Here is a 20,020-nt window from a genome sequence, read left to right as displayed (position 1 = left end):
TTTCTGAAATTTGATTTAATTTGTTACACTTGAATTTATGATGAATTGATTTTTATGAGGGAATAAATTAAAAATATAGCTTTTTAATGAATCAATATTTATAATTGTAATTCAATATCAGTAAATATTTTGAGGAAACCATAATCATTTGGTTTAATAGCTCATATTTTTAAAACATTGGAATTATAACTTCAAATAGCTACTGTTTTCCTTAGATAACAAAGATTTTCATTCAAATTTCTTAATTTGAGTTAATACAGTTGCGCGTCATTTATTAAACAATTTTTGATTCGATCCTTAAATTATTTATCCTAGATTGATCTAAATCACAAATTGATAATGTGATAATCCTGAAAATAGAGAAGTTTATATCCTTAAAAGCGTATCTATTAATAGTAGGATTGCTGTTCATATCATTAAAACAGGGTAAAAATGAAGAAGATTCGATTTTCGTTGAAGAATTTCTTTAATGCTAAAAGTGACAATATTTAAAATGTTGAATTTTACTGTGAGAAAGTTAGCTTTACAGAAGAGTTTGGATATGATGCCATTTTCAAATCTCAGAATGAATAGCTTTACCATGGACAAATCACGTTTTTCTTATTTTGCAAATTCTTTTCAATTTAAATCTTTATCAACAAAAGTTTCGGATACATTATTCTCATATTCTTTACATTCAGCAATCAAAATCGATGGAAATCTATTCAATAATGCAACAAGTTCTAACACACAACAGATATATCAACAATTTACTGCTTTTAACTGCTATTTCCTCCATTGCAAGAACAACATATCTGGAGGAGCCTTCACATCGAACGGTCGTGATGCAATTGTTCACTTTGAAAGGTGTTTCTTTGAAAAATGCGTTTCTGAGAAAGAAGCAGGCGCAATTTACATCAGAGACGGCTCATTACATCTTACAGACAGTACATTTAAGGACTGTTTAGCTTATGCTTCAGCCCAGGCAATTTATGTTTCATCATATCCGAGAAATTCAATCAGATTACAAAGAACATCCATAGACAGATGTCCTGTTATAGCACCCGACCTCCAGGGCTCCGTTGTACACTGTATAAACGGCGAACAAACGATGGTTGAAACAAATGTTACTCATTCGAAGATTGTTAGCGGATCCGGAAGTATTAAGTCCGTAAAACCATACAATTTCGATGGCAGATACTGCTGCATCTCATTTAACCACGGAACTTCAACAATGGCGATTTTCCATAATTCTACGATCGAAGGACCAGTTATTCTCGACTATTACAACATCGTCAACAATACTCTCGAAGGCGACGACTTAATTCAAACAAATTCGATCATTTACTTACGAAATTCTGTAATTGCAGATAACAAAGTTGTTGTTGAAGTTATTTCGTATACACCTGCTCCAACGAAGAAGTTGAGCAAGTTATCAATGGTCAGTTCTAAAAAGAAGAAAGAAGAAAAGACTGCAGCACCAACTCCGACGAAATCAATATTTATTCGACTGGAACATTGCGGTTTGGACACAAACCATGCTGAATTACTCAAAAATACTGATGTTTGCAGCGATTGCAACAAAATTGAAGGAAAATATACTTTGTATCAGATTCCAGCTGCAAAAACACCAGGAATTAGAAAGGCAACAGCACTACCACCTCCAAAGGAGTATTCGTCACAGATATTGGTGCTTTGTCCCTTCATGATGATCCTTATTATCTTAATTGGCTTAGTTATGAGGACAACTAACTGCCAGTCAACTGATGACTACGTCCAAGATGAATTTGTACAATCTAATTGACCATTTGTTATATTGTATTCTTATTTTGTATCTTTTGTTTCGTGAATTTGAAATCATAAAAATAAATTTATTATACTTCAATAATCATAATTGCGTTTTTGGTAATTCTGATATCCTTACAGATTGTCCAAAACAACAAATTTAGAATTGATGGGAGATAGTTGTGAGAATAACCCCAAAAATTGACAATGTCACTTTTTATGAACTTTTAACTTTAGGTTTAAAAAGAGTAAGAATTTCAATGTGCTCTCAAAAATTTTTGAAATGTAAATTTGATTTTTTTTTTGAGGAGAAATTTTACGGTTTCAAAATTTCTAATACTTTGGTAATGAAAAGACAGCGATACGCTTTATTCAAATGATATCTTTCGGCGTGCATGAATTCCTGGAGACTCAAAGATACAAGTAAAGGCCAAGAAAGCCTCAGTTCAGATGATAACTTCCAGAATTCAATTATTTTACGTTACCCTTGTCCTTCAAATAATGACTGCACATACTATCAATCAATTTTATCACCAGGCATATACAAATTTGAAGTTTGGGGTGCCGATGGCGGTGCTGGAACAGCAGATGGATATTATACTCAGCACACAGGAAAGGGTGGCTACTCGATTGGTGCTTACATAGTTAATCAGACAGTAAATGCGTACGTTTTCGTTGGTGGAAAAGGTGAAAATGCAACTAATCCATCAACTCGACCTGCAAAAGGCGGGTATAACGGTGGTGGAGATTCACCACAGGATCAAAACTTCAATGATGATGCAGGCGGCGGCGGTGGTGGTGCCACTGATATCAGAATTGGAAATATTGACTTAGACAGCAGAGTTATCGTTGCTGGCGGTGCTGGCGGCACAGGATTTGATACAAAATATTATAATATACAAGAAACTCCTTTTGGTGGAGGTTTGACTTCATCATTACCAAGAGGCTACGGAAAAACCGGAACTGCTTCCTCCCAAACATCAGGATATCAAAAGGGAGTTGGACAACCAGGTATAAATGATGGTACTACTACTTCTGGAGGCGGTGGTGGGGGTTATTTCGGCGGATTTACGATTGTAGGCTCATCTGCTGGCCAAGCTGGCGGTGGATCGAGTTATATTGATGGTGTTGTTTCATATGGAAGCGTTGAAAAGAACACAATCAACGGAGAAACTGCAATGCCAGTTCTAAACGGTTTCAGTGTCGGAAACAACGGCCATGGATTTGCCAGAATCACTCTACTATCTAGCCTTGTCATTAAAGAGAAGCCAATTTCATGTATTCAAAATTCATATTTCTCAAGCGACAAAAACATTTTATTTTATGTTCTTTTGATTTCTTTTTCATAAACAATGCAATTTCTATACTTATTTTTTCAAATAAGATCGCATTTATATGTTGACAAATTGAAGAAATAAATTTTCAGATCCGTTAATTGAATAAATTGAATTTATTGAGAAGGAAATAAAAATTTATCTGAAAATTGTAATGAACTATTGGAATTAGTCAGATTCAATATTATTTCCCTGAAGCATCAGAACAAGCGACAACAAATGTTTTATACAGATTTGGGGATCATCTGGCGGACTTGCTAGAGATGCAAATACGCCAAGAATCAGATCCGATTCTGGTGGTCACGGCTCTTATGTCTCTGGCATCATACGGCTGAAACAGCCTCAGACCATGTTCCTATACCTTGGTGGCCATGGAGAAGATCAAACCGACTTAACACATTCCTATATTCCCGCAAATGGCGGCTGGAATTTTGGTGGCAAAGGGGGATTGATTTCAATAATGATACGGGTTCTGAGTATTCATTAGAGAATGGGGCCGGAGGCGGAGGTGCTGTTGATCTTCGCCTTGTATATTATGATATCAATCAAGAAGTATTTGACGAAAATCTTTTTAATAAGTCGCTTGATAGTCGAATAATCGTCGCAGGATCTGGCGGTGGAGGTGCTTCTGGAGAAGATTATAGCTGGGGTTTGTCTATTGGATTTCCTGGTGGAAACACATCTGCAATATCTAATGGTCCGGATACACATGGTTGAACCCAAACTCAAGGTTTACTCGGCATCGGAATTGATGGAATATCATCTTCTGCAAATCAAGGAGGATCTGGCGGTTGTGGGAGTGGATATCGTGGTGGTTTCACAAATTTCCCCAACTCAGATCAAGTGACGAGATATATTGTTGGTGGCTCTAGGGGAAGTTCGTATATAAGCGGTCATTTTGGATGCATCAGTCCATACTTTAAAAATGATGTTGAAGCCACTCATCTTAATTCTTTTCATGAAAGTGGTTTATATTTTACTGACACCATTATGAAGAGCGGAGACGAATTTATGCCTAGTCCATACGATGATGGAATGATCACTGGTCATGTTGGTCATGGCGTTTGTCGCATCACAATTCTTCATCCTGGATTTTGTCCATCATGTAATTTATATTTTTCAATTCGTCTTTTCCTTTCGCTTACTCCACTTTGTTTTGAAATTAAAACTTAACAATAATTTATTTATTTGAGTGATCATAAAATAGGTTCATATTATGGGATTGCTAATTTCGCATTTATTAATAGTCCCTTCAAGTATAAGTGTTCTACTCGACAAATTAGAACAGCATGAACATACATGATCTCCATGAGCTTCAAACTTTTAAGAAAAATTTTCGCAAGATTTGAGCAATCATTAAAAGAATAACTCTCTATATCTTCGATCGTATCTAATGAGTTTATTTTCCTGGTTCTAGGAATGTCATAGAATGCGCTATCTTCAATAAATTGCATACAACATGGAAAGAAGTCAAAATAAATATTTGGGCATCCTTTAAAAATAAATTTCCCAAAGTTGTAATACAACTTTGGAGATAAACTCTTTCCAATCCAAAGCAATTATGAAATACACAATCTTCTATAAAAGCCCTGTTACGAATATAGCTTAGAGAATTTGGGATTGTAATTTTTTCCAATTCGGTTTTACCTGTCAAAGCAGAACAAATCATGCGTTTTCACATCAATTTAATCGGAAGAAATTCTTAAAGCTATTAATGGAAAATAACCGTAACATATAATTCAAAAAATCGGGCATGTCACTTTTATATAATACATTTGAATTTTTATTCACCAACAAGTATATTTAAAATGAATTAATTTGAAGAATTTTTTACGGTTTTTCACCTCTGAATTTTTGAATTCTTTCAATCAACAGTTTTCTAACAATACATTATTCCCATGAGATCATTCGAACGTAGATGAATTACTGGAGACTCAAAGATCCGAGTAAAGGTCATGAAAGTCTCAGTTCAGATGATAACTTCCAAAACTCAATTATTTTACATTACCCCTGCTCTTCAAATAATGACTGCACATACTACCAATCAGTTTTATTACCAGGTGTATACAAATTTAAAGTTTGGGGCGCTGAAGGCGGCGATGGATTGGCAAATGGCGCTTTCTCTCGTCAAACCGGAAAGGGTGGCTACTCGATTGGCGCTTATATAGTTAATCAGACAGTAAATGCGTACGTTTTCGTTGGTGGAAAAGGTGAAGATGCAACTGATCCATCAACTCGACCTGCAAAAGGCGGATATAACGGTGGTGGTGATTCACCACAGGATACAGATCCAAGCAATAATAATGATGCAGGGGGCGGGGTGGTGGTGCCACTGATATCAGAATCGGAAATGATGATTTAGACAGCAGAGTTATTGTTGCTGGTGGTGCTGGTGGCACAGGATTTGATACAAAATATTATAATATACAGCAGACTCCTTTTGGTGGAGGTTTGACTTCATCATTACCAAGATCCAACGGAAAAAACGGTACTGCTTCCTCCCAAACATCAGGGTATCAAAATGGAGATGGAGAACCAGGTATCCACGATGAATCACGTATTGGCACTTCTGGAGGCGGTGGTGGAGGTTATTTCGGCGGTCTTACAATTGTAGGTCCAACTGCTGGCCAGGCTGGTGGTGGTTCGAGCTATATTGATGGTGTTATTTCATACGGAAGCGTTGAAAAGAACGCAATCAACGAAGAAACTACAATGCCAGTTATAAACGGTTTCAGTGTCGGAAATAGCGGCCATGGATTCGCCAGAATCACTCTACTATCTAGATTTATCAATAATAAGAAGTGCGTTTCTTGTATTCAAAATTCATACTTCTCAAGTGACAAAAACATTCTATTTTATATTCTTTTGATTTCTTTTTCTTAAACAATTCAATTTTTGATATCTATTTCCCTAATAATTTGGGTTTCTATCGCACTTCCATGATTTTTGATGGCGAAAAAGTGACATTTTATGTGGGAGCACTGACATATTATAAAAATCAACAACTGAAAGAAAGAATGGCTGCTTTGAAGGCGATAGGATGTAGCATATCATGTGCTACATTCCTTCATGCTGCATAATATTTTTCATAGAAGAAAAAATTATTTTGAGAGATGATGTCACTTTTGCAAAAGTTTCGAAAATTGAATTTAGATATGAAAACTGAAATGTAAACATTCATTCAATTTTAAAACAACAAAAATTAATTTAACCCAATTAACATAGCAACAACATGATATGCAGCCATAGTACTGTCAAAATGGAAATAACGTAACAAAAAATTTTTTTGCAAAGGAAAATAAATCAAAAAAAGCTTTGAAAATGTCTGAAGATCCTAAGATACCATCAAGTATCGGACCCTACACTTTCAAGCAGACCCTCGGACATGGAGCATTCTCAGTTGTGAAATTGGCTATTCATAATGTAACGAAACAACAGTTCGCATGTAAAATTATCAAGAAAACTGCCCTAAGTAAAGATAACAAAGCAGAAGAAAGATTCGAACTAGAGACAAGAATCTTACAGCAAATGAGACATCCCAACATAGCTCAATTGTTCGACATTATGGCAGATGGAACTTTTTTTTACGTGGTTTTGGAAATCTGTCCAAATGGAGAGCTTTTTAAGTTCATAATTCAGAATAAATTTCTTCCTGAGAATGAAGCTAAAATGTATATGAAACCAATTGTTGAAGCACTCAAATACATTCACGATTTAAAGGTAGTTCATAGAGATTTAAAGCCAGAAAACATCTTATTAGATGATAAAAACAGACCAAAAATCACAGATTTCGGCTTTTCTCGTTATGTTTTACACGATCAATTATTAAAAACGACTTGTGGTTCTCCTTGTTACGCATCACCAGCTTGTATCGCTGGAAAAGAGTACGACGGGTTTAAAAACGATATTTGGGGGCTTGGCGTTATCTTTTTCGCTACTGTAACAGGTCAATTACCATGGACTAAAAAAATCGAATCAGAACTGTTTGAACAAATCAGCAGAGCAGAATATACAATTCCATCATACATATCAGACGATTTACGCGAACTTATTTCTTCAATGATGAATATCGATGAATCTAAACGACCTACATGCGATCAGATATTAGCAAGCCCATGGTTTGCAAATGCAGATGAAACATTACCACCTCCTCTTCAACCACAAGTTGTTTCTCTAAAAGCACTTGATATCTTTTTCAACAGAGAGCTTTCAAAGCTAAATGTCGAGTTTCGTGTTCGCAAATGTACATCAAAGACATATACAGAAGCTGAATTAAATTCAATATTAAATCGCCAAGAAGCGAAAAACATGCCGCCGATTAATGAATCAAATAGAAAAGGGCGTTTACCACCTCGTGCTATTGATATGTTAGTTCATAAAGGCCATAGATACTCTACTTCACCGAATGCTTCACCAACAACGCCTCCTTTAGCTCCGAAGCAAAAAATTATTAAGCCAAAGACTATGTATCATTCTCAGGCTCCAAAATTAAGAACTATTCTGCGCCATTAATCTTATATTTTATTCATGTTATTTTTTATGTTAGTAAATATTCTTGTTTTGTTTTTAATCACCCAATAAGCACACTAAGCACATAAAATACACACAATCTATAAAGTGATATTAATTTCAGCTAAATGCAATAAAGCATGTGGTCATGCTTATCGATGAACACATTACATATCCATAAAAGTACTAGTTCTTCAATAAACTATGTAATTGCCATTGAAAATGAGAAACATCATGTTGAAAAAACGTATTTTATTACGATAATATTCTTCAGAAAAGATGATCGTCAAAAATTTAATGAAAAGATTTTTAGATTCCTTGAAAGTACATGTTGATGAATCCGTCAATGATCATAAATTAGTAACGCAGCAGTTCAATGATATTAATGTTCAGTGGAAAACTCTATCAAAAACAGTAGATAGAAGTATTAATGAGTCATTAAGGCCTAAAAAGAAGCGTTCACATTCTGTTGCAAATAGACATACAAACGTATACAATCAATGGCTTCAATACGAGCAAGAAGCCCAAAAACCGAAACCAAAATATACGCCTGCTTCACAATATCCAGTACCAATGCAACCAAGAGTTTTTAAACCAGTTGTTAACTCATTTAATGCGGAAAGAGTTGCAAAACTTGCAACAATGCGGCCAATTCAAGTTAGAGCTGAAACACCACCAGAGATTCCTGATGACTCTGCAAAGGTTCCAAAAATTGATGTCGAATGTCTAGCAAAGAAATTGAATGAATGAAATAACGAAAATAAGATCTTTCAATCATGAAAATTTCTTAGCAAAACTACACCAATACAATCACTTTATTTTACTAATTTATTTGTTTGTTCTACTGTATCAATATTCCACTCGGAATATACTATATATTGGTTTAAAATGTTGTTATTTATGCTTTTTTTCATTATAACTCCTTTTTAATGCTTTTCATCATATTTTGAAATCAACTTCATGCAAAATTACATTCATTTTATATATAATACCAAATTAAAATCTTTTTCGTCTTGAAAATGAGTTAATAATATGTTCCAAATAAGGAGAATGCCCAAAACAATACACTCAACTTCTATTTTAGTTATCAAGACCTGTAAATCATATTTGAACTACCTATTTTGACGGAATTTGTTTTTATATCGATTGAAAAGTGTAAAATAGAAGTTTTCGATAAAGTTTAATAGTAAAGCTACTAATTAACGTGTGTTAAATTTAATTTTTAGAAAAATTAGAAATAATTATTAAAACATAATGGAAAACTTTAAAATTAGAAGGTAATTTATATATTACAGCTTGTCATCAACATTGTACCTTCTTGCCATATCATCAAGATTCTTCTGCTTTCTTGCATCTTGTTCTTTCTTTTGTTGCATTCTCTTCATTCTCTCTTCTTCTCTCTTTGAAGCTTCTGGAGAACGGAAGATGATTGCAACTGCAATCAAAAGTCCGAAGAAACCAAAGCCAATGATGGTTGGAAGCCAATCTTGAGATGCGAAGAATGATTCATCGCGGTAAAGCTTGACAGTTGTCTTTTCGTTTGTTTCAGTATCGGTGAAAGTAGCCTGAGCTTCTGTTGATTTAACAATTTCGAACAAATAACGGAAGTTATCAGCTGTACCACGAGCTTCGTACTTTGTAAGGAGGTAGAATTCAATGCTTGTGCTGAATGCAGATGATTCAATTGTAGCTGAGTTACCATTTGAATCCCATGTAATTTCAGCCTCATAGTATGGTTCCTTTGATGAAGAATCTGGATAAACGCCCATTTTCATAAGGCCTGTTCTTTTGCTAACAAGGTTGAATCGAACTTCGACAAGTTCGTTTTCCTTATCATCAGTATTACCTTTTGAATCAGTTCTAGAGATCTCTGCGTTCCATTTACCGACTAAGAGATCTCTTGCTGGTCCAAGATTGTCATCATCTTTTGCATAAATTGCAGAAATGAAGAAAAAGGAAATCATTTTGTCACTTTTTATCCAATCAATCATAGCATCTTTACTGTAATTAGGAACAGATTTGGCCAAGCCAATTGAATTAAGTTCGATTTTCATTACTTTTGTTTCATCGATGTCAATCAATTCATATTTCGTTTGCAAATTAGCTTCATATTTGTCTGATCTTTCATATTTAAATCAACATATTGAAAAATATATAATTACCATCGTGAAATGTATATTAAATTTAAATTATAATAGCAAAATTGGTTATCTCATAGCTATCTCAGCCACAGGAAAATTCTTTACGGATACATGAATACACACGAGCTAGTATGCCAAGATTTTGCAGATTAATATGGTCTCTGGTGCTGGAATTAATCTTGAATAATATCTTAATATTGGAATTAGTGTCCTCAAATACAATCGCTCTATCTCATTAATATTAGTATAAAGGAATCCTCATATCCGAGAAAATAAATTTATCGAGTCATTCCATCCACTATCGTATGAAAATAAAATCCAAAGAATTTTTTATGAAATTTATATTCACTCATGAATTATGAATATCTCAATTTTTTTTTCTCCGGAGTGATATAAAAAGTAAATCAAATTTGAAACGAAAAGTGATAAACCTGAAAGTGATTAAAAAATGCATTTTTGTAACTATAAACAATCAATAGAAAAAATACAAACAGCTAAACGATCACATATCGAGGCAATGGATGCTTTAATTTCTACAACACTGAAGTTTCTTACTGCTGCCGAAATTTTTGAAAATGAAAATCTTTTGCCTTACTCCGAAATATTAAATATGCTTCAAGAGCAAACAAAAGTCCAAGCCGAGATCTCAAATGTTTTACCTTTGTTCATTTCAAACGATGTTAATTCACCAACTGCTTACGATGCAATCCGTAGCTTCTTCCAAAATCATTTCCTTCCCGAATTAAAGAACATAAAGTCGTACTATGTTTCTACATTTGATAATGATTTCTCAGCTATTCAGAAAATGAGTACAGAATTAAATGTTGTTGAACAAAATTACAAAGCAGCCGATGCTGAACATCAGAAACTCGTTAATAATTTAGAGAAGCATCATGGCAACAAGAAACAAGAAGATCTCTTCAATACAGAAGCTTTTCAATATAAAACAGTCCGCCAAGCATGTGTAGATTCTATTGATGCGTACAATAAAAAGAAATACGAATACGAACTAGAATGTGATAAATTCTTTTCAAAATACGAAGAATTGGAACATTCAAGAATGGAAAAAATGAAAATTTTATTCCTAAACTTATCGGAAGTGCTTACGAAGGGCTGCGAAAAAGCAAAAGATCTCGGGCATAATATAAATTCGGCTTACGACAACATAAAATGCAGTATGGAGTACGATGAGATCATTAAATACGAAGTGTTACGTAAAACTCATCTCCCTGAGAAACATAATCCCATTAAAAACGAATTCTCTTTCAATATCTACGAATTCATTGATCCATCCAAGATTTTCACTTCAGAGCTACATGAAACGTATGCGATATCCCAGATCGACATCCTCGTAAACCAGACAAAATTGGCGTCCGTTGGCGAAAAAGTTAAAGTTATTTCAGAAGAAGACGGATATCTCTTATATAATCAGGATAAGACGGTCAAGACCATAGTGGCAAAAGATCTATTTCAGGTGCCGGAGAAATACAAACGATACATTGCCAAAATCGTTGACGAAGAAAATCCATCAAAAAACACTGTTTGCGTTTTGGAAACAGATGAAAATTGCCAGTGTATCACCATGGATAAGGAAATCATATATGTGCCGTTAGAAAAGATAAAAAAGTTATAACGATGTAATTTTACGTAATGTTCTCAAAATTTGATTACGTAAAGTTCTGAAAAAAATTTTTTATCTCAAAAAAACAGTAGTTTATTTTTATATGGCGAAATATGAGATTCCTGCAGAAGTATACAAAACGGCCATGCCAATTATACATTTACAATCGGTTCTTGCGGATATAAACGATGAAAATATCGAAGAATCGAAAGAAATTATCCTGAATTTGAAATTAACGAAAACTCAAACAGGACTTGTTTATATATGTCAAGATATTTTGTTTAATGCTAAAATACATTTTAATAAGATTGATATTTACTCGAAATTCGTTCTGGAACTCTGCAAAGATATTCCAAATTTACAACAGTTAGTCAACGCAAAATTATTACTACCTGCCACCGATTCTCGCACGAAATGCGTTCATTTACGCATGCTTCGATACTTTTTCGAACATGAAACGATCTCACTTGATGAAATCATCACCGGAATTGCAAACTTTCCGGAACAGTTATCGAATCAGTACATGTTGTTTTTCTTGGTCTTTGGCAAATTTATTGAAAGAAAACATCCAGACGTTTTTCGTGAAATATGCGTCAAAGTAAAGAACTTAAAAGGACTCGGACCAACATACACAAGCTTAAGGAATCATGAATTCCGTGAAATAATTACACGATCGGCTGAAAGTGATTTCAAATGGCAAATTCCAGAAGAAACCATATTATATGGTTATGTTAAAGAATCGATCCCTTACTACATACGCTCAAATAACTACCAATATGTTCGTAACCTCAGTCAACAGCAACTTGATGATTTATACGACTTTTCTCCGTTCGATCCAATACCATTTGAGAGCGGAAAGTGTACATTAACTCAGCTTGCATCAATTTCTGGCTCATTCAAATCTCTGAGGCATATAATGTCCATGAAGGCTAAGATTCGCAATACAGACTCGAACGGAAACTCTCCAGCTCCTTATGCAATTGCTGGAGGATCCATGCCCATAATCAAATCAATTCATGAAAGAATGATTGAAATGGATGATTTTCTTCCTTTAGCTGCTCATTGCAGAGCTATTGACGCTTTTGAGTATATCTTGTCATTGATTGACGATGAGACAAAGAAGAAAGAATTGTTGAACAAGAGCTTACTTGAATGCGCTACTACAAACAACCTTGCAATCTTATTAGTTTGTATTTCTTATGGAGCATCATTGAAAACAAAGAACAGTGAAGGACAAACAGCTATTCATTTAGCTGCTTTGAATGATAACTTGTTCATTGCTAAGATTCTTTCAATGCTTCCGAATTTCAATCCAAATGTTCAAGATGATGCTGGTGATACTCCATTACATCTTGCTGCTAAGCAAGGTAATATTGGAATTATCAATTTCTTGATAGGTTTACCTTCAATTAAGAAAGATATCAAAAATAATTATGGAAAGACTGCATTAGATGCCACAAAAGAATAAATGATTTGTTTTATATTTTCTTGATTTAACAAAAATACTAACCAAATCTTTCAAACTTGAAAATAAGGAAAATTATATTTTTTGAATCTAACTTTTATATAATGTTTATTAATGAATTGTTTAGTTCTAGTAAAAATAGCAGTTTTAAAACTCTATTCTTTATATATACAAACAAAATTTAATAAAATTATTCAGCATTTCTTTCTTTCAAGAGATTTCTAATCTCATCAGAGTTAGCCAAACAGAGAGGAGTCATTCCTCTTCCTGTTTTAGCATTAACGTTGATATTTGGTGCACATAACAACGCTTTAACACATTCTACATCATTTTCTTTAACAGCGTGATGTAGAGGACACCAACCTCTTTGGTCTGGCAAATTTACATCAACTTTGCCACTTTTTGCCAAAATTTCTAGAATTTCGGGTTTCTTTTCAATTAAACATATATTTGGAAGATATCTTCCATAGCTATCCTTTACATCAAAAGAAGCTGTCGTTCTTTCAACAAATTCTCTAATTTTTTCGATATCTTGGCAAAGAAGCAATCTATGGATTGGTGTTTTACCTTCTCTATCTAGTTTTGATAAAACTGTCTTTCTATCATTCTCTGATAATATTCTTAGAAGACTTTCGAAAATAAATACGTTTCCACTTTGAGCGGCGTGATGCAGAGCAGTTTTTCCTTCATTATCAGCTAGTTTAGGATCAAGATTAGCTATATTTAGTAGTAAACCTGCAATTTCTCCCTTATCATCAATATCACAAGCGTAAATCAACGGAGTTTTACCTTTTTTATCTTTCTGGTTAACAGAAGGATAAATATCCTGTTCAAGTATGAGATTCACAATATCTTTGAATGAATTTGAAACAGAAATGTGCAAAGCATTCATTCCTTCGTTATTTTGGACTTTTGTATCAGTGCATTGCATTCTAAGTAAGTAACTAACAATATCTATATAACCATTCTTGATTGCGATCAAAAGAGGAGTATCTCCGTTATTATCTTTCGCATTTATCAAAGCTTCTGGAGATTCCAGCTTTTTCATTTGTAGTTCTTCTTCAGAATCATCTTTAGGAGTTCCAATTTCTTCGATACTATCAATTCTGTATAAATCTAATGTCATGAAGTCCCAAGATGGAGCTCTCTGCAATTCTGAGTCAGAATACATCTTCGAGACAAGTAAAGAAATGATTTCGACATTATTTTTCGATGCGGCAATGTGTAATGGCATTTGTCCAAAAGAATTTTTAATTGAAAGCTTAATTCCTTCGATTTTTAGTAAAGATTGTATCATATAGATATTGCCATGGTTAACAGCGATATGTAGTGGCGTATTTCCTTGATTATCTTGCGTATTTATGTTGATTTTGTTTAATTTTATTATATAATCAATTAAAATTTGGCTTCCACCGATTGCACTGCCATGCAGAATTGTACTGCCAAAAGAATCTCTTACAGTTGGATCCACTTTAAGACCATTAAGTAGAAATTTAAATACATCTAAATCTCCTATTCCTGCAGCTAAAATAATTGACTTAGAAAAGTCTACTCCCTTATCTGCTAAAACTTTTATAGCAAATAAGTGCGAGCCTGTAACAGCAAAGTGTGAAACATCACGATAAAGCGCATCTTGCTTTGTTAGATCAATTCCGTGTGCGAGCATGTAGTTTAAACACTGCATAGATCCGTAATAAGCAGTTATGTGAAGAGCATAAGGTGAATCTCGCAAAATTTTTGGAACATTTTTGCTATTTAGATGAAATTGATAAGAGTTGCAGATGTTGAGAGGCATCTTTTTCAAAAACACCTCGAAATCATCTGTAGACAAAACCTTGAAAGCGTCCTCTTCTGAGAGGAGCATTTGATTTTTAATTTTTTTTTGTAACAAAATGAGTCAATGTTCCCCAGGATTGATAACCCAAGCACATAACAAAGCAAGAACATTTTAGATATCAGCTATATAAATGCAACATTACTTTAAAATACGTAGAAATGCACTACAGATTTGAAAACTGCAATACAATCCGGTTGGTCTGAGTATTTTAATGATAAAGATAGATTCAATCAAACACAAAGCGGAATTGTATTATATGACATTTCAAGTTCTCTTAATTACTACGTTTATTATTGTATTTTTTACGAATGCAAAGAAAAAGGTGCAATTTATATCGAAAGAACAAACGACATATGTACATTACTTGAAGATACCGTATTTACTAGATGCAAATCCACTGATAAAGGTGGATCTGTTTACTATTCCTGCTCTGATTTTGGACAGTTTGTTCAACAACGAATTTGTTATTTTGAATCAATAACAAAAAGTTCTCAAATGTCATTTTTTCAATGGGTTAGGTCTTCTCCTAATTATAAAAACTATGCTTTTCAAATTTCGGTTTCGAAATGCGGAGAAAGTGAATCAAAAGGAAGTGACACATTTAGAATTTCATGGGGTGATCTACGTTTTGAGAATAACAACATCACTTACAATAAATGCAGTGAAAAATCATCAATATTTAGTGTCCTTCAAGGAAAATCAAGTACATGTAATTTCTCAACATTCAGAGAAAACAACCAAACTAATAGTTATTCTCTTGCATTTGACAGTAATTCTCCTTATTATATACAAACAGTTTCTTATTGCAATGTTATTGGAAATAAATGCGGAACAGACAGTGACCAAGTTCTATTTGATAGTAGATACAATACTAATGTTGATCACTGCGTATTTTTAAATAACACTGCAGTATATATGTTTCAAGTTGAAGACGAAGGTTACAAAATGACTATTACTGATTCATATGTTCAATCAAAGTCAACAGCAAATATAGGATCAGGAACTGTTACATTTAAAAATGAAAAAAGTAATTCTGATCTAAATCAAAATTCTCATTTTTATACAGAAGTTTGTTTCATAGAACAAAATCAAATCACTTTTATATTACCTTATTTATCTAAATTTTCAGAAACGCCTTCAAATTTCTTTTGAAATAAAATTTAAAATTTGAATTTTCTAAACAACACTTCGAAAGGTACGCATTTGACTTTCTGGCGGAAGTCATATAATTAATATACTATGAGTTTCTCTCAATAAGTCGAATTCTCTTTAAGCCAATTCTTGGAAGCCTATTTTATCAAAATATTCATTACTGTTATTGTTCATTGGATACCCTACTATTGCTCAATTTTATTTGAAAAAACGAACTCTCAAAAAATTTACAATGGATGCTTATCATGAACGACTGAGATTAATTGAGGATTGTATTAAATCATTTACAAACGATGTCGAACAGGATATATTTATCCCACAAATGAACGTTCATCAGACATCCATAGAATTCATTCCACAAAGAATGATTCAATTATTTGAACAATATATCAAAAATGATCAGCATGCTCAAGTTGATGTTGCCCAACGAAAAATCATTCAATTACAACATGATATAGATGACACAAAAGTTTTTATTGATCAAGCAAAGCGAGAATCTGCACAAAGATTTAATACTTACGTATTACAATCATCAGAAATCCGACGTGCACATAAAAAAATACAACATCAAGTTGCTAAAATACAAGATTCACTTGATGAAAAAGTATTAGCCGAGGAATTACGTCTTCGCGACTTAAAACGTAGAAAAGCTAGAATGAATGAGCAATGCGCTATTATAAAGAATTGTGCAAACGATATAAGACAAAATTTGAATTCGTTAAAATCTTTTATCGATCAAAATTCTTTTGAAAATCAAAGACAAATAAACGATTTCAAACATAATCTTGAACTTAAAATACAGAGCAAGCTATTTATTGCTAAAAACAAAGCGCAAAATGATGCAGAACAAAAAATTCGAAAACTTCAAGCAGAAGAGATAGCAGCACGTAATGAAACAAAGAAGATAGAAGATTTTCTTAGAGGTTTACTTATAACATTTGGAGAAAATCCAACTTCTTCGCCTCTAAATTTAAATGTACCATTCGATGCTTATTTATCGGATATTATTGAGAAATCAATTGATAAGAGAGTATCAGAAGTTACAAAAATTAATGAAAATAGAAGATTAGTCGCTCAAAAATATAAACAATTATATGATGATGCAATTTTCAAGAAAGAAGCAGAAGTTAATACTCGCCTTCAAGAGGCTAAAGCAAGAGAGAATGCATTGATTGAGAAAATCAAAGAAGCAACTGCAAGGTTCTCTGCTGCTTCACAAATTAATACTACTACATTTTCATTTGGTGATACAACTATTGATAGCTCAATTAATACTCTCTCCTCTATCTATTCTCCAAAAAAGTGAAAGATTTTTTACATCAAAATTTAACAGAATGATGTAATATGTTTGAAAGAATAACCTAAGTATAGTAACTATATTATTCCAAGTTATACCTTTTGTTTTGCTTATAATATTTTGTGTATATTTTATTTAACTTGTTTATTAAATTTTGCATTTGTTTAATTATAGTTTACATCGAATCTTTTACAATGGCATTAGTATTATTGTCCAATAATAACATTGTTTGTTCAATAATGTTCCCGCTTGCATTCAATTTTTGAATGCATTTATGAAATTATACGGAAGATTAATTAAAGAAAGGACAACAAAAGTCCATCGTGGTCTCAAATGCAGATAACACAGATAAAAATCATGGTTATTAATTCATTACTTATTATCCCCTGATATCATGCATTGTTTGCAATAATTTTGAAGGCGATTATTCAATAAATATCATTTTTTCATCTATCATCAGATCATAGGTGATATGCATATGTTAATTTTTAAGTCAGTCATATCTAAAAAAATTTCATCGCCTTTTACTTTAGGGGTGTGAAGAAAAAAAATTTGAAATGAATCTTTCTAAGGCCGAGTGCGAAGCAATCTTCTCAGAAACATTTGAGCGTAATTTCTCGGTCAGTATCAACGGCGAGCACCACGTGAAAAAAAAATGCGTATTGAACGCTCTTCTTTTATGTATTGCTGATTTAGAGAAGTTGGCACCATCAATCTACATCTGGCTTCCAAACTGGTCTTTCGCAGTAGAAGCGAACCCCAATCACAAGACAATCGTCATGACAGAAAAAATACATGATCAACAATATAAAATCAAAATAAAGTCAAAGAAGCTCGATATTATCGATGCCTGGAATGCTAAAATGCTTTCATACCTAGAAACCTTTAGAGACATTGAGTTTGGAAACGCCCAATTCCCCGTCAAAGGCACGGTCGATGGAAAGGCCCTCCAATTGAAGCTCATGATGACACCGTACGAATTCACTGTTACTGACCGTGAAGGAAATGTCATGTTCGAAGCAGACCGTGACGAAAATACAAGGATTCATATTCCTGAAGATCACACTGCAAGAATGCAGCTGCAAAACGATTACAAATCAATTACAGTCAAATTTGCTGAAGATGTCAAGCTCGGTGTCGCTTTACTTATTTGCAATTCCAAAGTTCCAGAAGTTCCAGTCCAAACTCTCATCTCAATCGATGATGTTGATGTTCCAGAGCTCAACATGTCACTCTCCGATTTTGCACCAATTCTCGATAACCCAGGAATGGAAAGTTCGATGATGAGCATGGGATCAATGGCCAGCATGCCGTCTCTTATCGGACAATCCGAGAGCAACTTCATCATGAAGGATTTGGCCGAAATTCGTGACGAAAGAAAGAAGAAGAAAGGAATGATTATTGATGACACAGATCCAGAAGTTATCAGAAAGAACTTGGACCGCAAGTATCGTCAGTTGGTCAAGAAGATCACAATTGCTCAAAGCAATGATCCAAACGAACAACTTGATTTACTTGCAGCAAATCGTAAGGTTCCAAAGCTCACAAAGCAGCCAGCTGACATGTATGAGTTCCCAGATTCCGAAATGGGTGCTCCTCTCTTCCAGAATACCGATCCAATCTACATGGAAACGAAACCATTAACTCATGAGGAGCCAATCAACCTTTTTTACGAATTCAACTTCGATTCAGCTGTCCAGAGATTGAAGAGACTTCCAGAAATGAAAGATTTCGAAGCTCCGGACAAAAAAGACGCGATGCCATTTACAGAACTTGTTAAGACCATTATCCATAACACAGAATGGGCCGAACGTCCTCTCTGTGCTGCTGGTATCCTCTTACAAGGCAGAAAAGTCTCTATTGAAGAGCTTTACAAGAATTTGAATGAAGTTTCGTTCTCTATCTTCGAAATTCAAAAGATCCTTCGCGAAATGAAGGTTACAAATGAAGAAGAGTGCGTTCTTATGTTCAATGCTCTCTTCAAAGAAAATCTCGTATACAATTTTTATACAACCTTAGAAACATCAATAGTCTTCAAACGCGATACTTACGAATGCGATGCTCTTGTCGTATGTCCTAATTTCTGCCTTGAAGTCGGTTCTCTTTTCGATTCTCCGGTTATGGATTGCAAATACAAGACTTTACCATTCGCAGCTGACATTATTCCACATGTACGCATTGCCAACTACATGCGCGAGATGAAGACATCCAAATACGTTGATTGCATCGAGCAATCAGAGACTGATGAGATTATGCCACTCGACAGGATTCTTTTCGCTCTTGTTTACCTTCTTGGCGATGGACCTGATACACAGCTAAGAAATATCTGGTTCAATATCGAAAAAGATGAAAAGATTGAGAAAGGTGTCATTTACGGTGTAACTCCTGAACAAAAGGCTGTTTATTTCCTTCTCGATCTCATCAGAAAGAACAAATTATCACACCACATAATTTACGCCATGGAAAATTCGAGATATTCAGAACTCGCACAAGAAATGATTTATACTGCTGACCAGGTTATCGATTTGAACAAGATTCTCGAGTTCAAGGAGAATGACAAATTTGCTGAGAATACAGCTAGACATATTCTTCAATTATTTGATGGATTTAATAAATGATTCTTTTTTGATTTTATTCTAACCATATAATATTTATCTATAACTATCCTTTCAATTCTTTGATACAAAATTTCAATATTTTTCAGTTCCTTGATGAAACCCGAATAATTATTACTTGAATATCATTACATTAAGATGGACTATAATTTTATGTTAGAATGTCCTATTTATTTATCATATGCTTGTCATAAGGCGTATCCGTGTTTAAGTTTATGATAGCAGATACATGTAATTTTACTAAGTACCTATTTCTAAGTCTTGTATCTGTATAATGATAAGAAT

At 33.8% G+C, this 20,020-nt stretch overlaps 11 protein-coding genes across 11 annotated transcripts; 9 read left to right on the top strand and 2 right to left on the bottom strand.

Annotated features, from left to right (window-relative positions):
* Positions 1-502: 502 nt before the first annotated feature.
* Positions 503-1,850, top strand: TVAGG3_0430720 (pectin lyase-like family; the record flags this gene model as incomplete). The annotated part of the gene is made up of 1 exon (XM_001320805.1): positions 581-1,783. The coding sequence occupies one exon, from the start codon at positions 581-583 to the stop codon at positions 1,781-1,783; it is 1,203 nt and encodes a 400-aa protein (XP_001320840.1).
* A 256-nt stretch (positions 1,851-2,106) lies between these two features.
* Positions 2,107-4,979, top strand: TVAGG3_0430710 (glycine-rich protein family; the record flags this gene model as incomplete). The annotated part of the gene is made up of 1 exon (XM_001320804.2): positions 2,160-3,113. One exon carries the CDS (start codon positions 2,160-2,162, stop codon positions 3,111-3,113), a length of 954 nt encoding a protein of 317 aa, XP_001320839.1.
* A 37-nt stretch (positions 4,980-5,016) lies between these two features.
* Positions 5,017-5,460, top strand: TVAGG3_0430700 (glycine-rich protein family; the record flags this gene model as incomplete). Its single annotated transcript, XM_001320803.1, has 1 exon — positions 5,017-5,460. The coding sequence occupies one exon, from the start codon at positions 5,017-5,019 to the stop codon at positions 5,458-5,460; it is 444 nt and encodes a 147-aa protein (XP_001320838.1).
* Positions 5,461-6,398: 938 nt separating this feature from the next.
* Positions 6,399-7,689, top strand: TVAGG3_0430690 (protein serine/threonine kinase protein; the record flags this gene model as incomplete). Its single annotated transcript, XM_001320802.1, has 1 exon — positions 6,420-7,610. One exon carries the CDS (start codon positions 6,420-6,422, stop codon positions 7,608-7,610), a length of 1,191 nt encoding a protein of 396 aa, XP_001320837.1.
* Positions 7,690-7,904: 215 nt separating this feature from the next.
* TVAGG3_0430680 (uncharacterized protein) lies at positions 7,905-8,357 on the top strand (the record flags this gene model as incomplete). Its single annotated transcript, XM_001320801.1, has 1 exon — positions 7,905-8,357. The coding sequence occupies one exon, from the start codon at positions 7,905-7,907 to the stop codon at positions 8,355-8,357; it is 453 nt and encodes a 150-aa protein (XP_001320836.1).
* Positions 8,358-8,815: 458 nt separating this feature from the next.
* Positions 8,816-9,661, bottom strand: TVAGG3_0430670 (uncharacterized protein; the record flags this gene model as incomplete). Its single annotated transcript, XM_001320800.2, has 1 exon — positions 8,897-9,661. The coding sequence occupies one exon, from the start codon at positions 9,659-9,661 to the stop codon at positions 8,897-8,899; it is 765 nt and encodes a 254-aa protein (XP_001320835.1).
* A 535-nt stretch (positions 9,662-10,196) lies between these two features.
* On the top strand, positions 10,197-11,381 carry TVAGG3_0430660 (arfaptin homology (AH) domain/bar domain domain-containing protein; the record flags this gene model as incomplete). The annotated part of the gene is made up of 1 exon (XM_001320799.1): positions 10,197-11,381. The coding sequence occupies one exon, from the start codon at positions 10,197-10,199 to the stop codon at positions 11,379-11,381; it is 1,185 nt and encodes a 394-aa protein (XP_001320834.1).
* Positions 11,382-11,472: 91 nt separating this feature from the next.
* TVAGG3_0430650 (Ankyrin repeat family) lies at positions 11,473-12,837 on the top strand (the record flags this gene model as incomplete). The annotated part of the gene is made up of 1 exon (XM_001320798.1): positions 11,473-12,837. The coding sequence occupies one exon, from the start codon at positions 11,473-11,475 to the stop codon at positions 12,835-12,837; it is 1,365 nt and encodes a 454-aa protein (XP_001320833.1).
* A 174-nt stretch (positions 12,838-13,011) lies between these two features.
* Positions 13,012-14,715, bottom strand: TVAGG3_0430640 (protein ubiquitination; the record flags this gene model as incomplete). Its single annotated transcript, XM_001320797.1, has 1 exon — positions 13,025-14,698. The coding sequence occupies one exon, from the start codon at positions 14,696-14,698 to the stop codon at positions 13,025-13,027; it is 1,674 nt and encodes a 557-aa protein (XP_001320832.1).
* Positions 14,716-16,055: 1,340 nt separating this feature from the next.
* TVAGG3_0430630 (uncharacterized protein) lies at positions 16,056-17,598 on the top strand (the record flags this gene model as incomplete). Its single annotated transcript, XM_001320796.1, has 1 exon — positions 16,056-17,129. The coding sequence occupies one exon, from the start codon at positions 16,056-16,058 to the stop codon at positions 17,127-17,129; it is 1,074 nt and encodes a 357-aa protein (XP_001320831.1).
* A 67-nt stretch (positions 17,599-17,665) lies between these two features.
* Positions 17,666-19,740, top strand: TVAGG3_0430620 (uncharacterized protein; the record flags this gene model as incomplete). Its single annotated transcript, XM_001320795.1, has 1 exon — positions 17,678-19,738. One exon carries the CDS (start codon positions 17,678-17,680, stop codon positions 19,736-19,738), a length of 2,061 nt encoding a protein of 686 aa, XP_001320830.1.
* Between the last annotated feature and the right edge of the window lie 280 nt (positions 19,741-20,020).

The sequence above is a fragment of the Trichomonas vaginalis genome, chromosome V, assembly GCF_026262505.1.
Source record: "Trichomonas vaginalis G3 chromosome V, whole genome shotgun sequence".
Lineage (NCBI taxonomy): Eukaryota > Parabasalia > Trichomonadida > Trichomonadidae > Trichomonas > Trichomonas vaginalis.
This window is presented reverse-complemented; position numbering and strand designations above follow the sequence as displayed.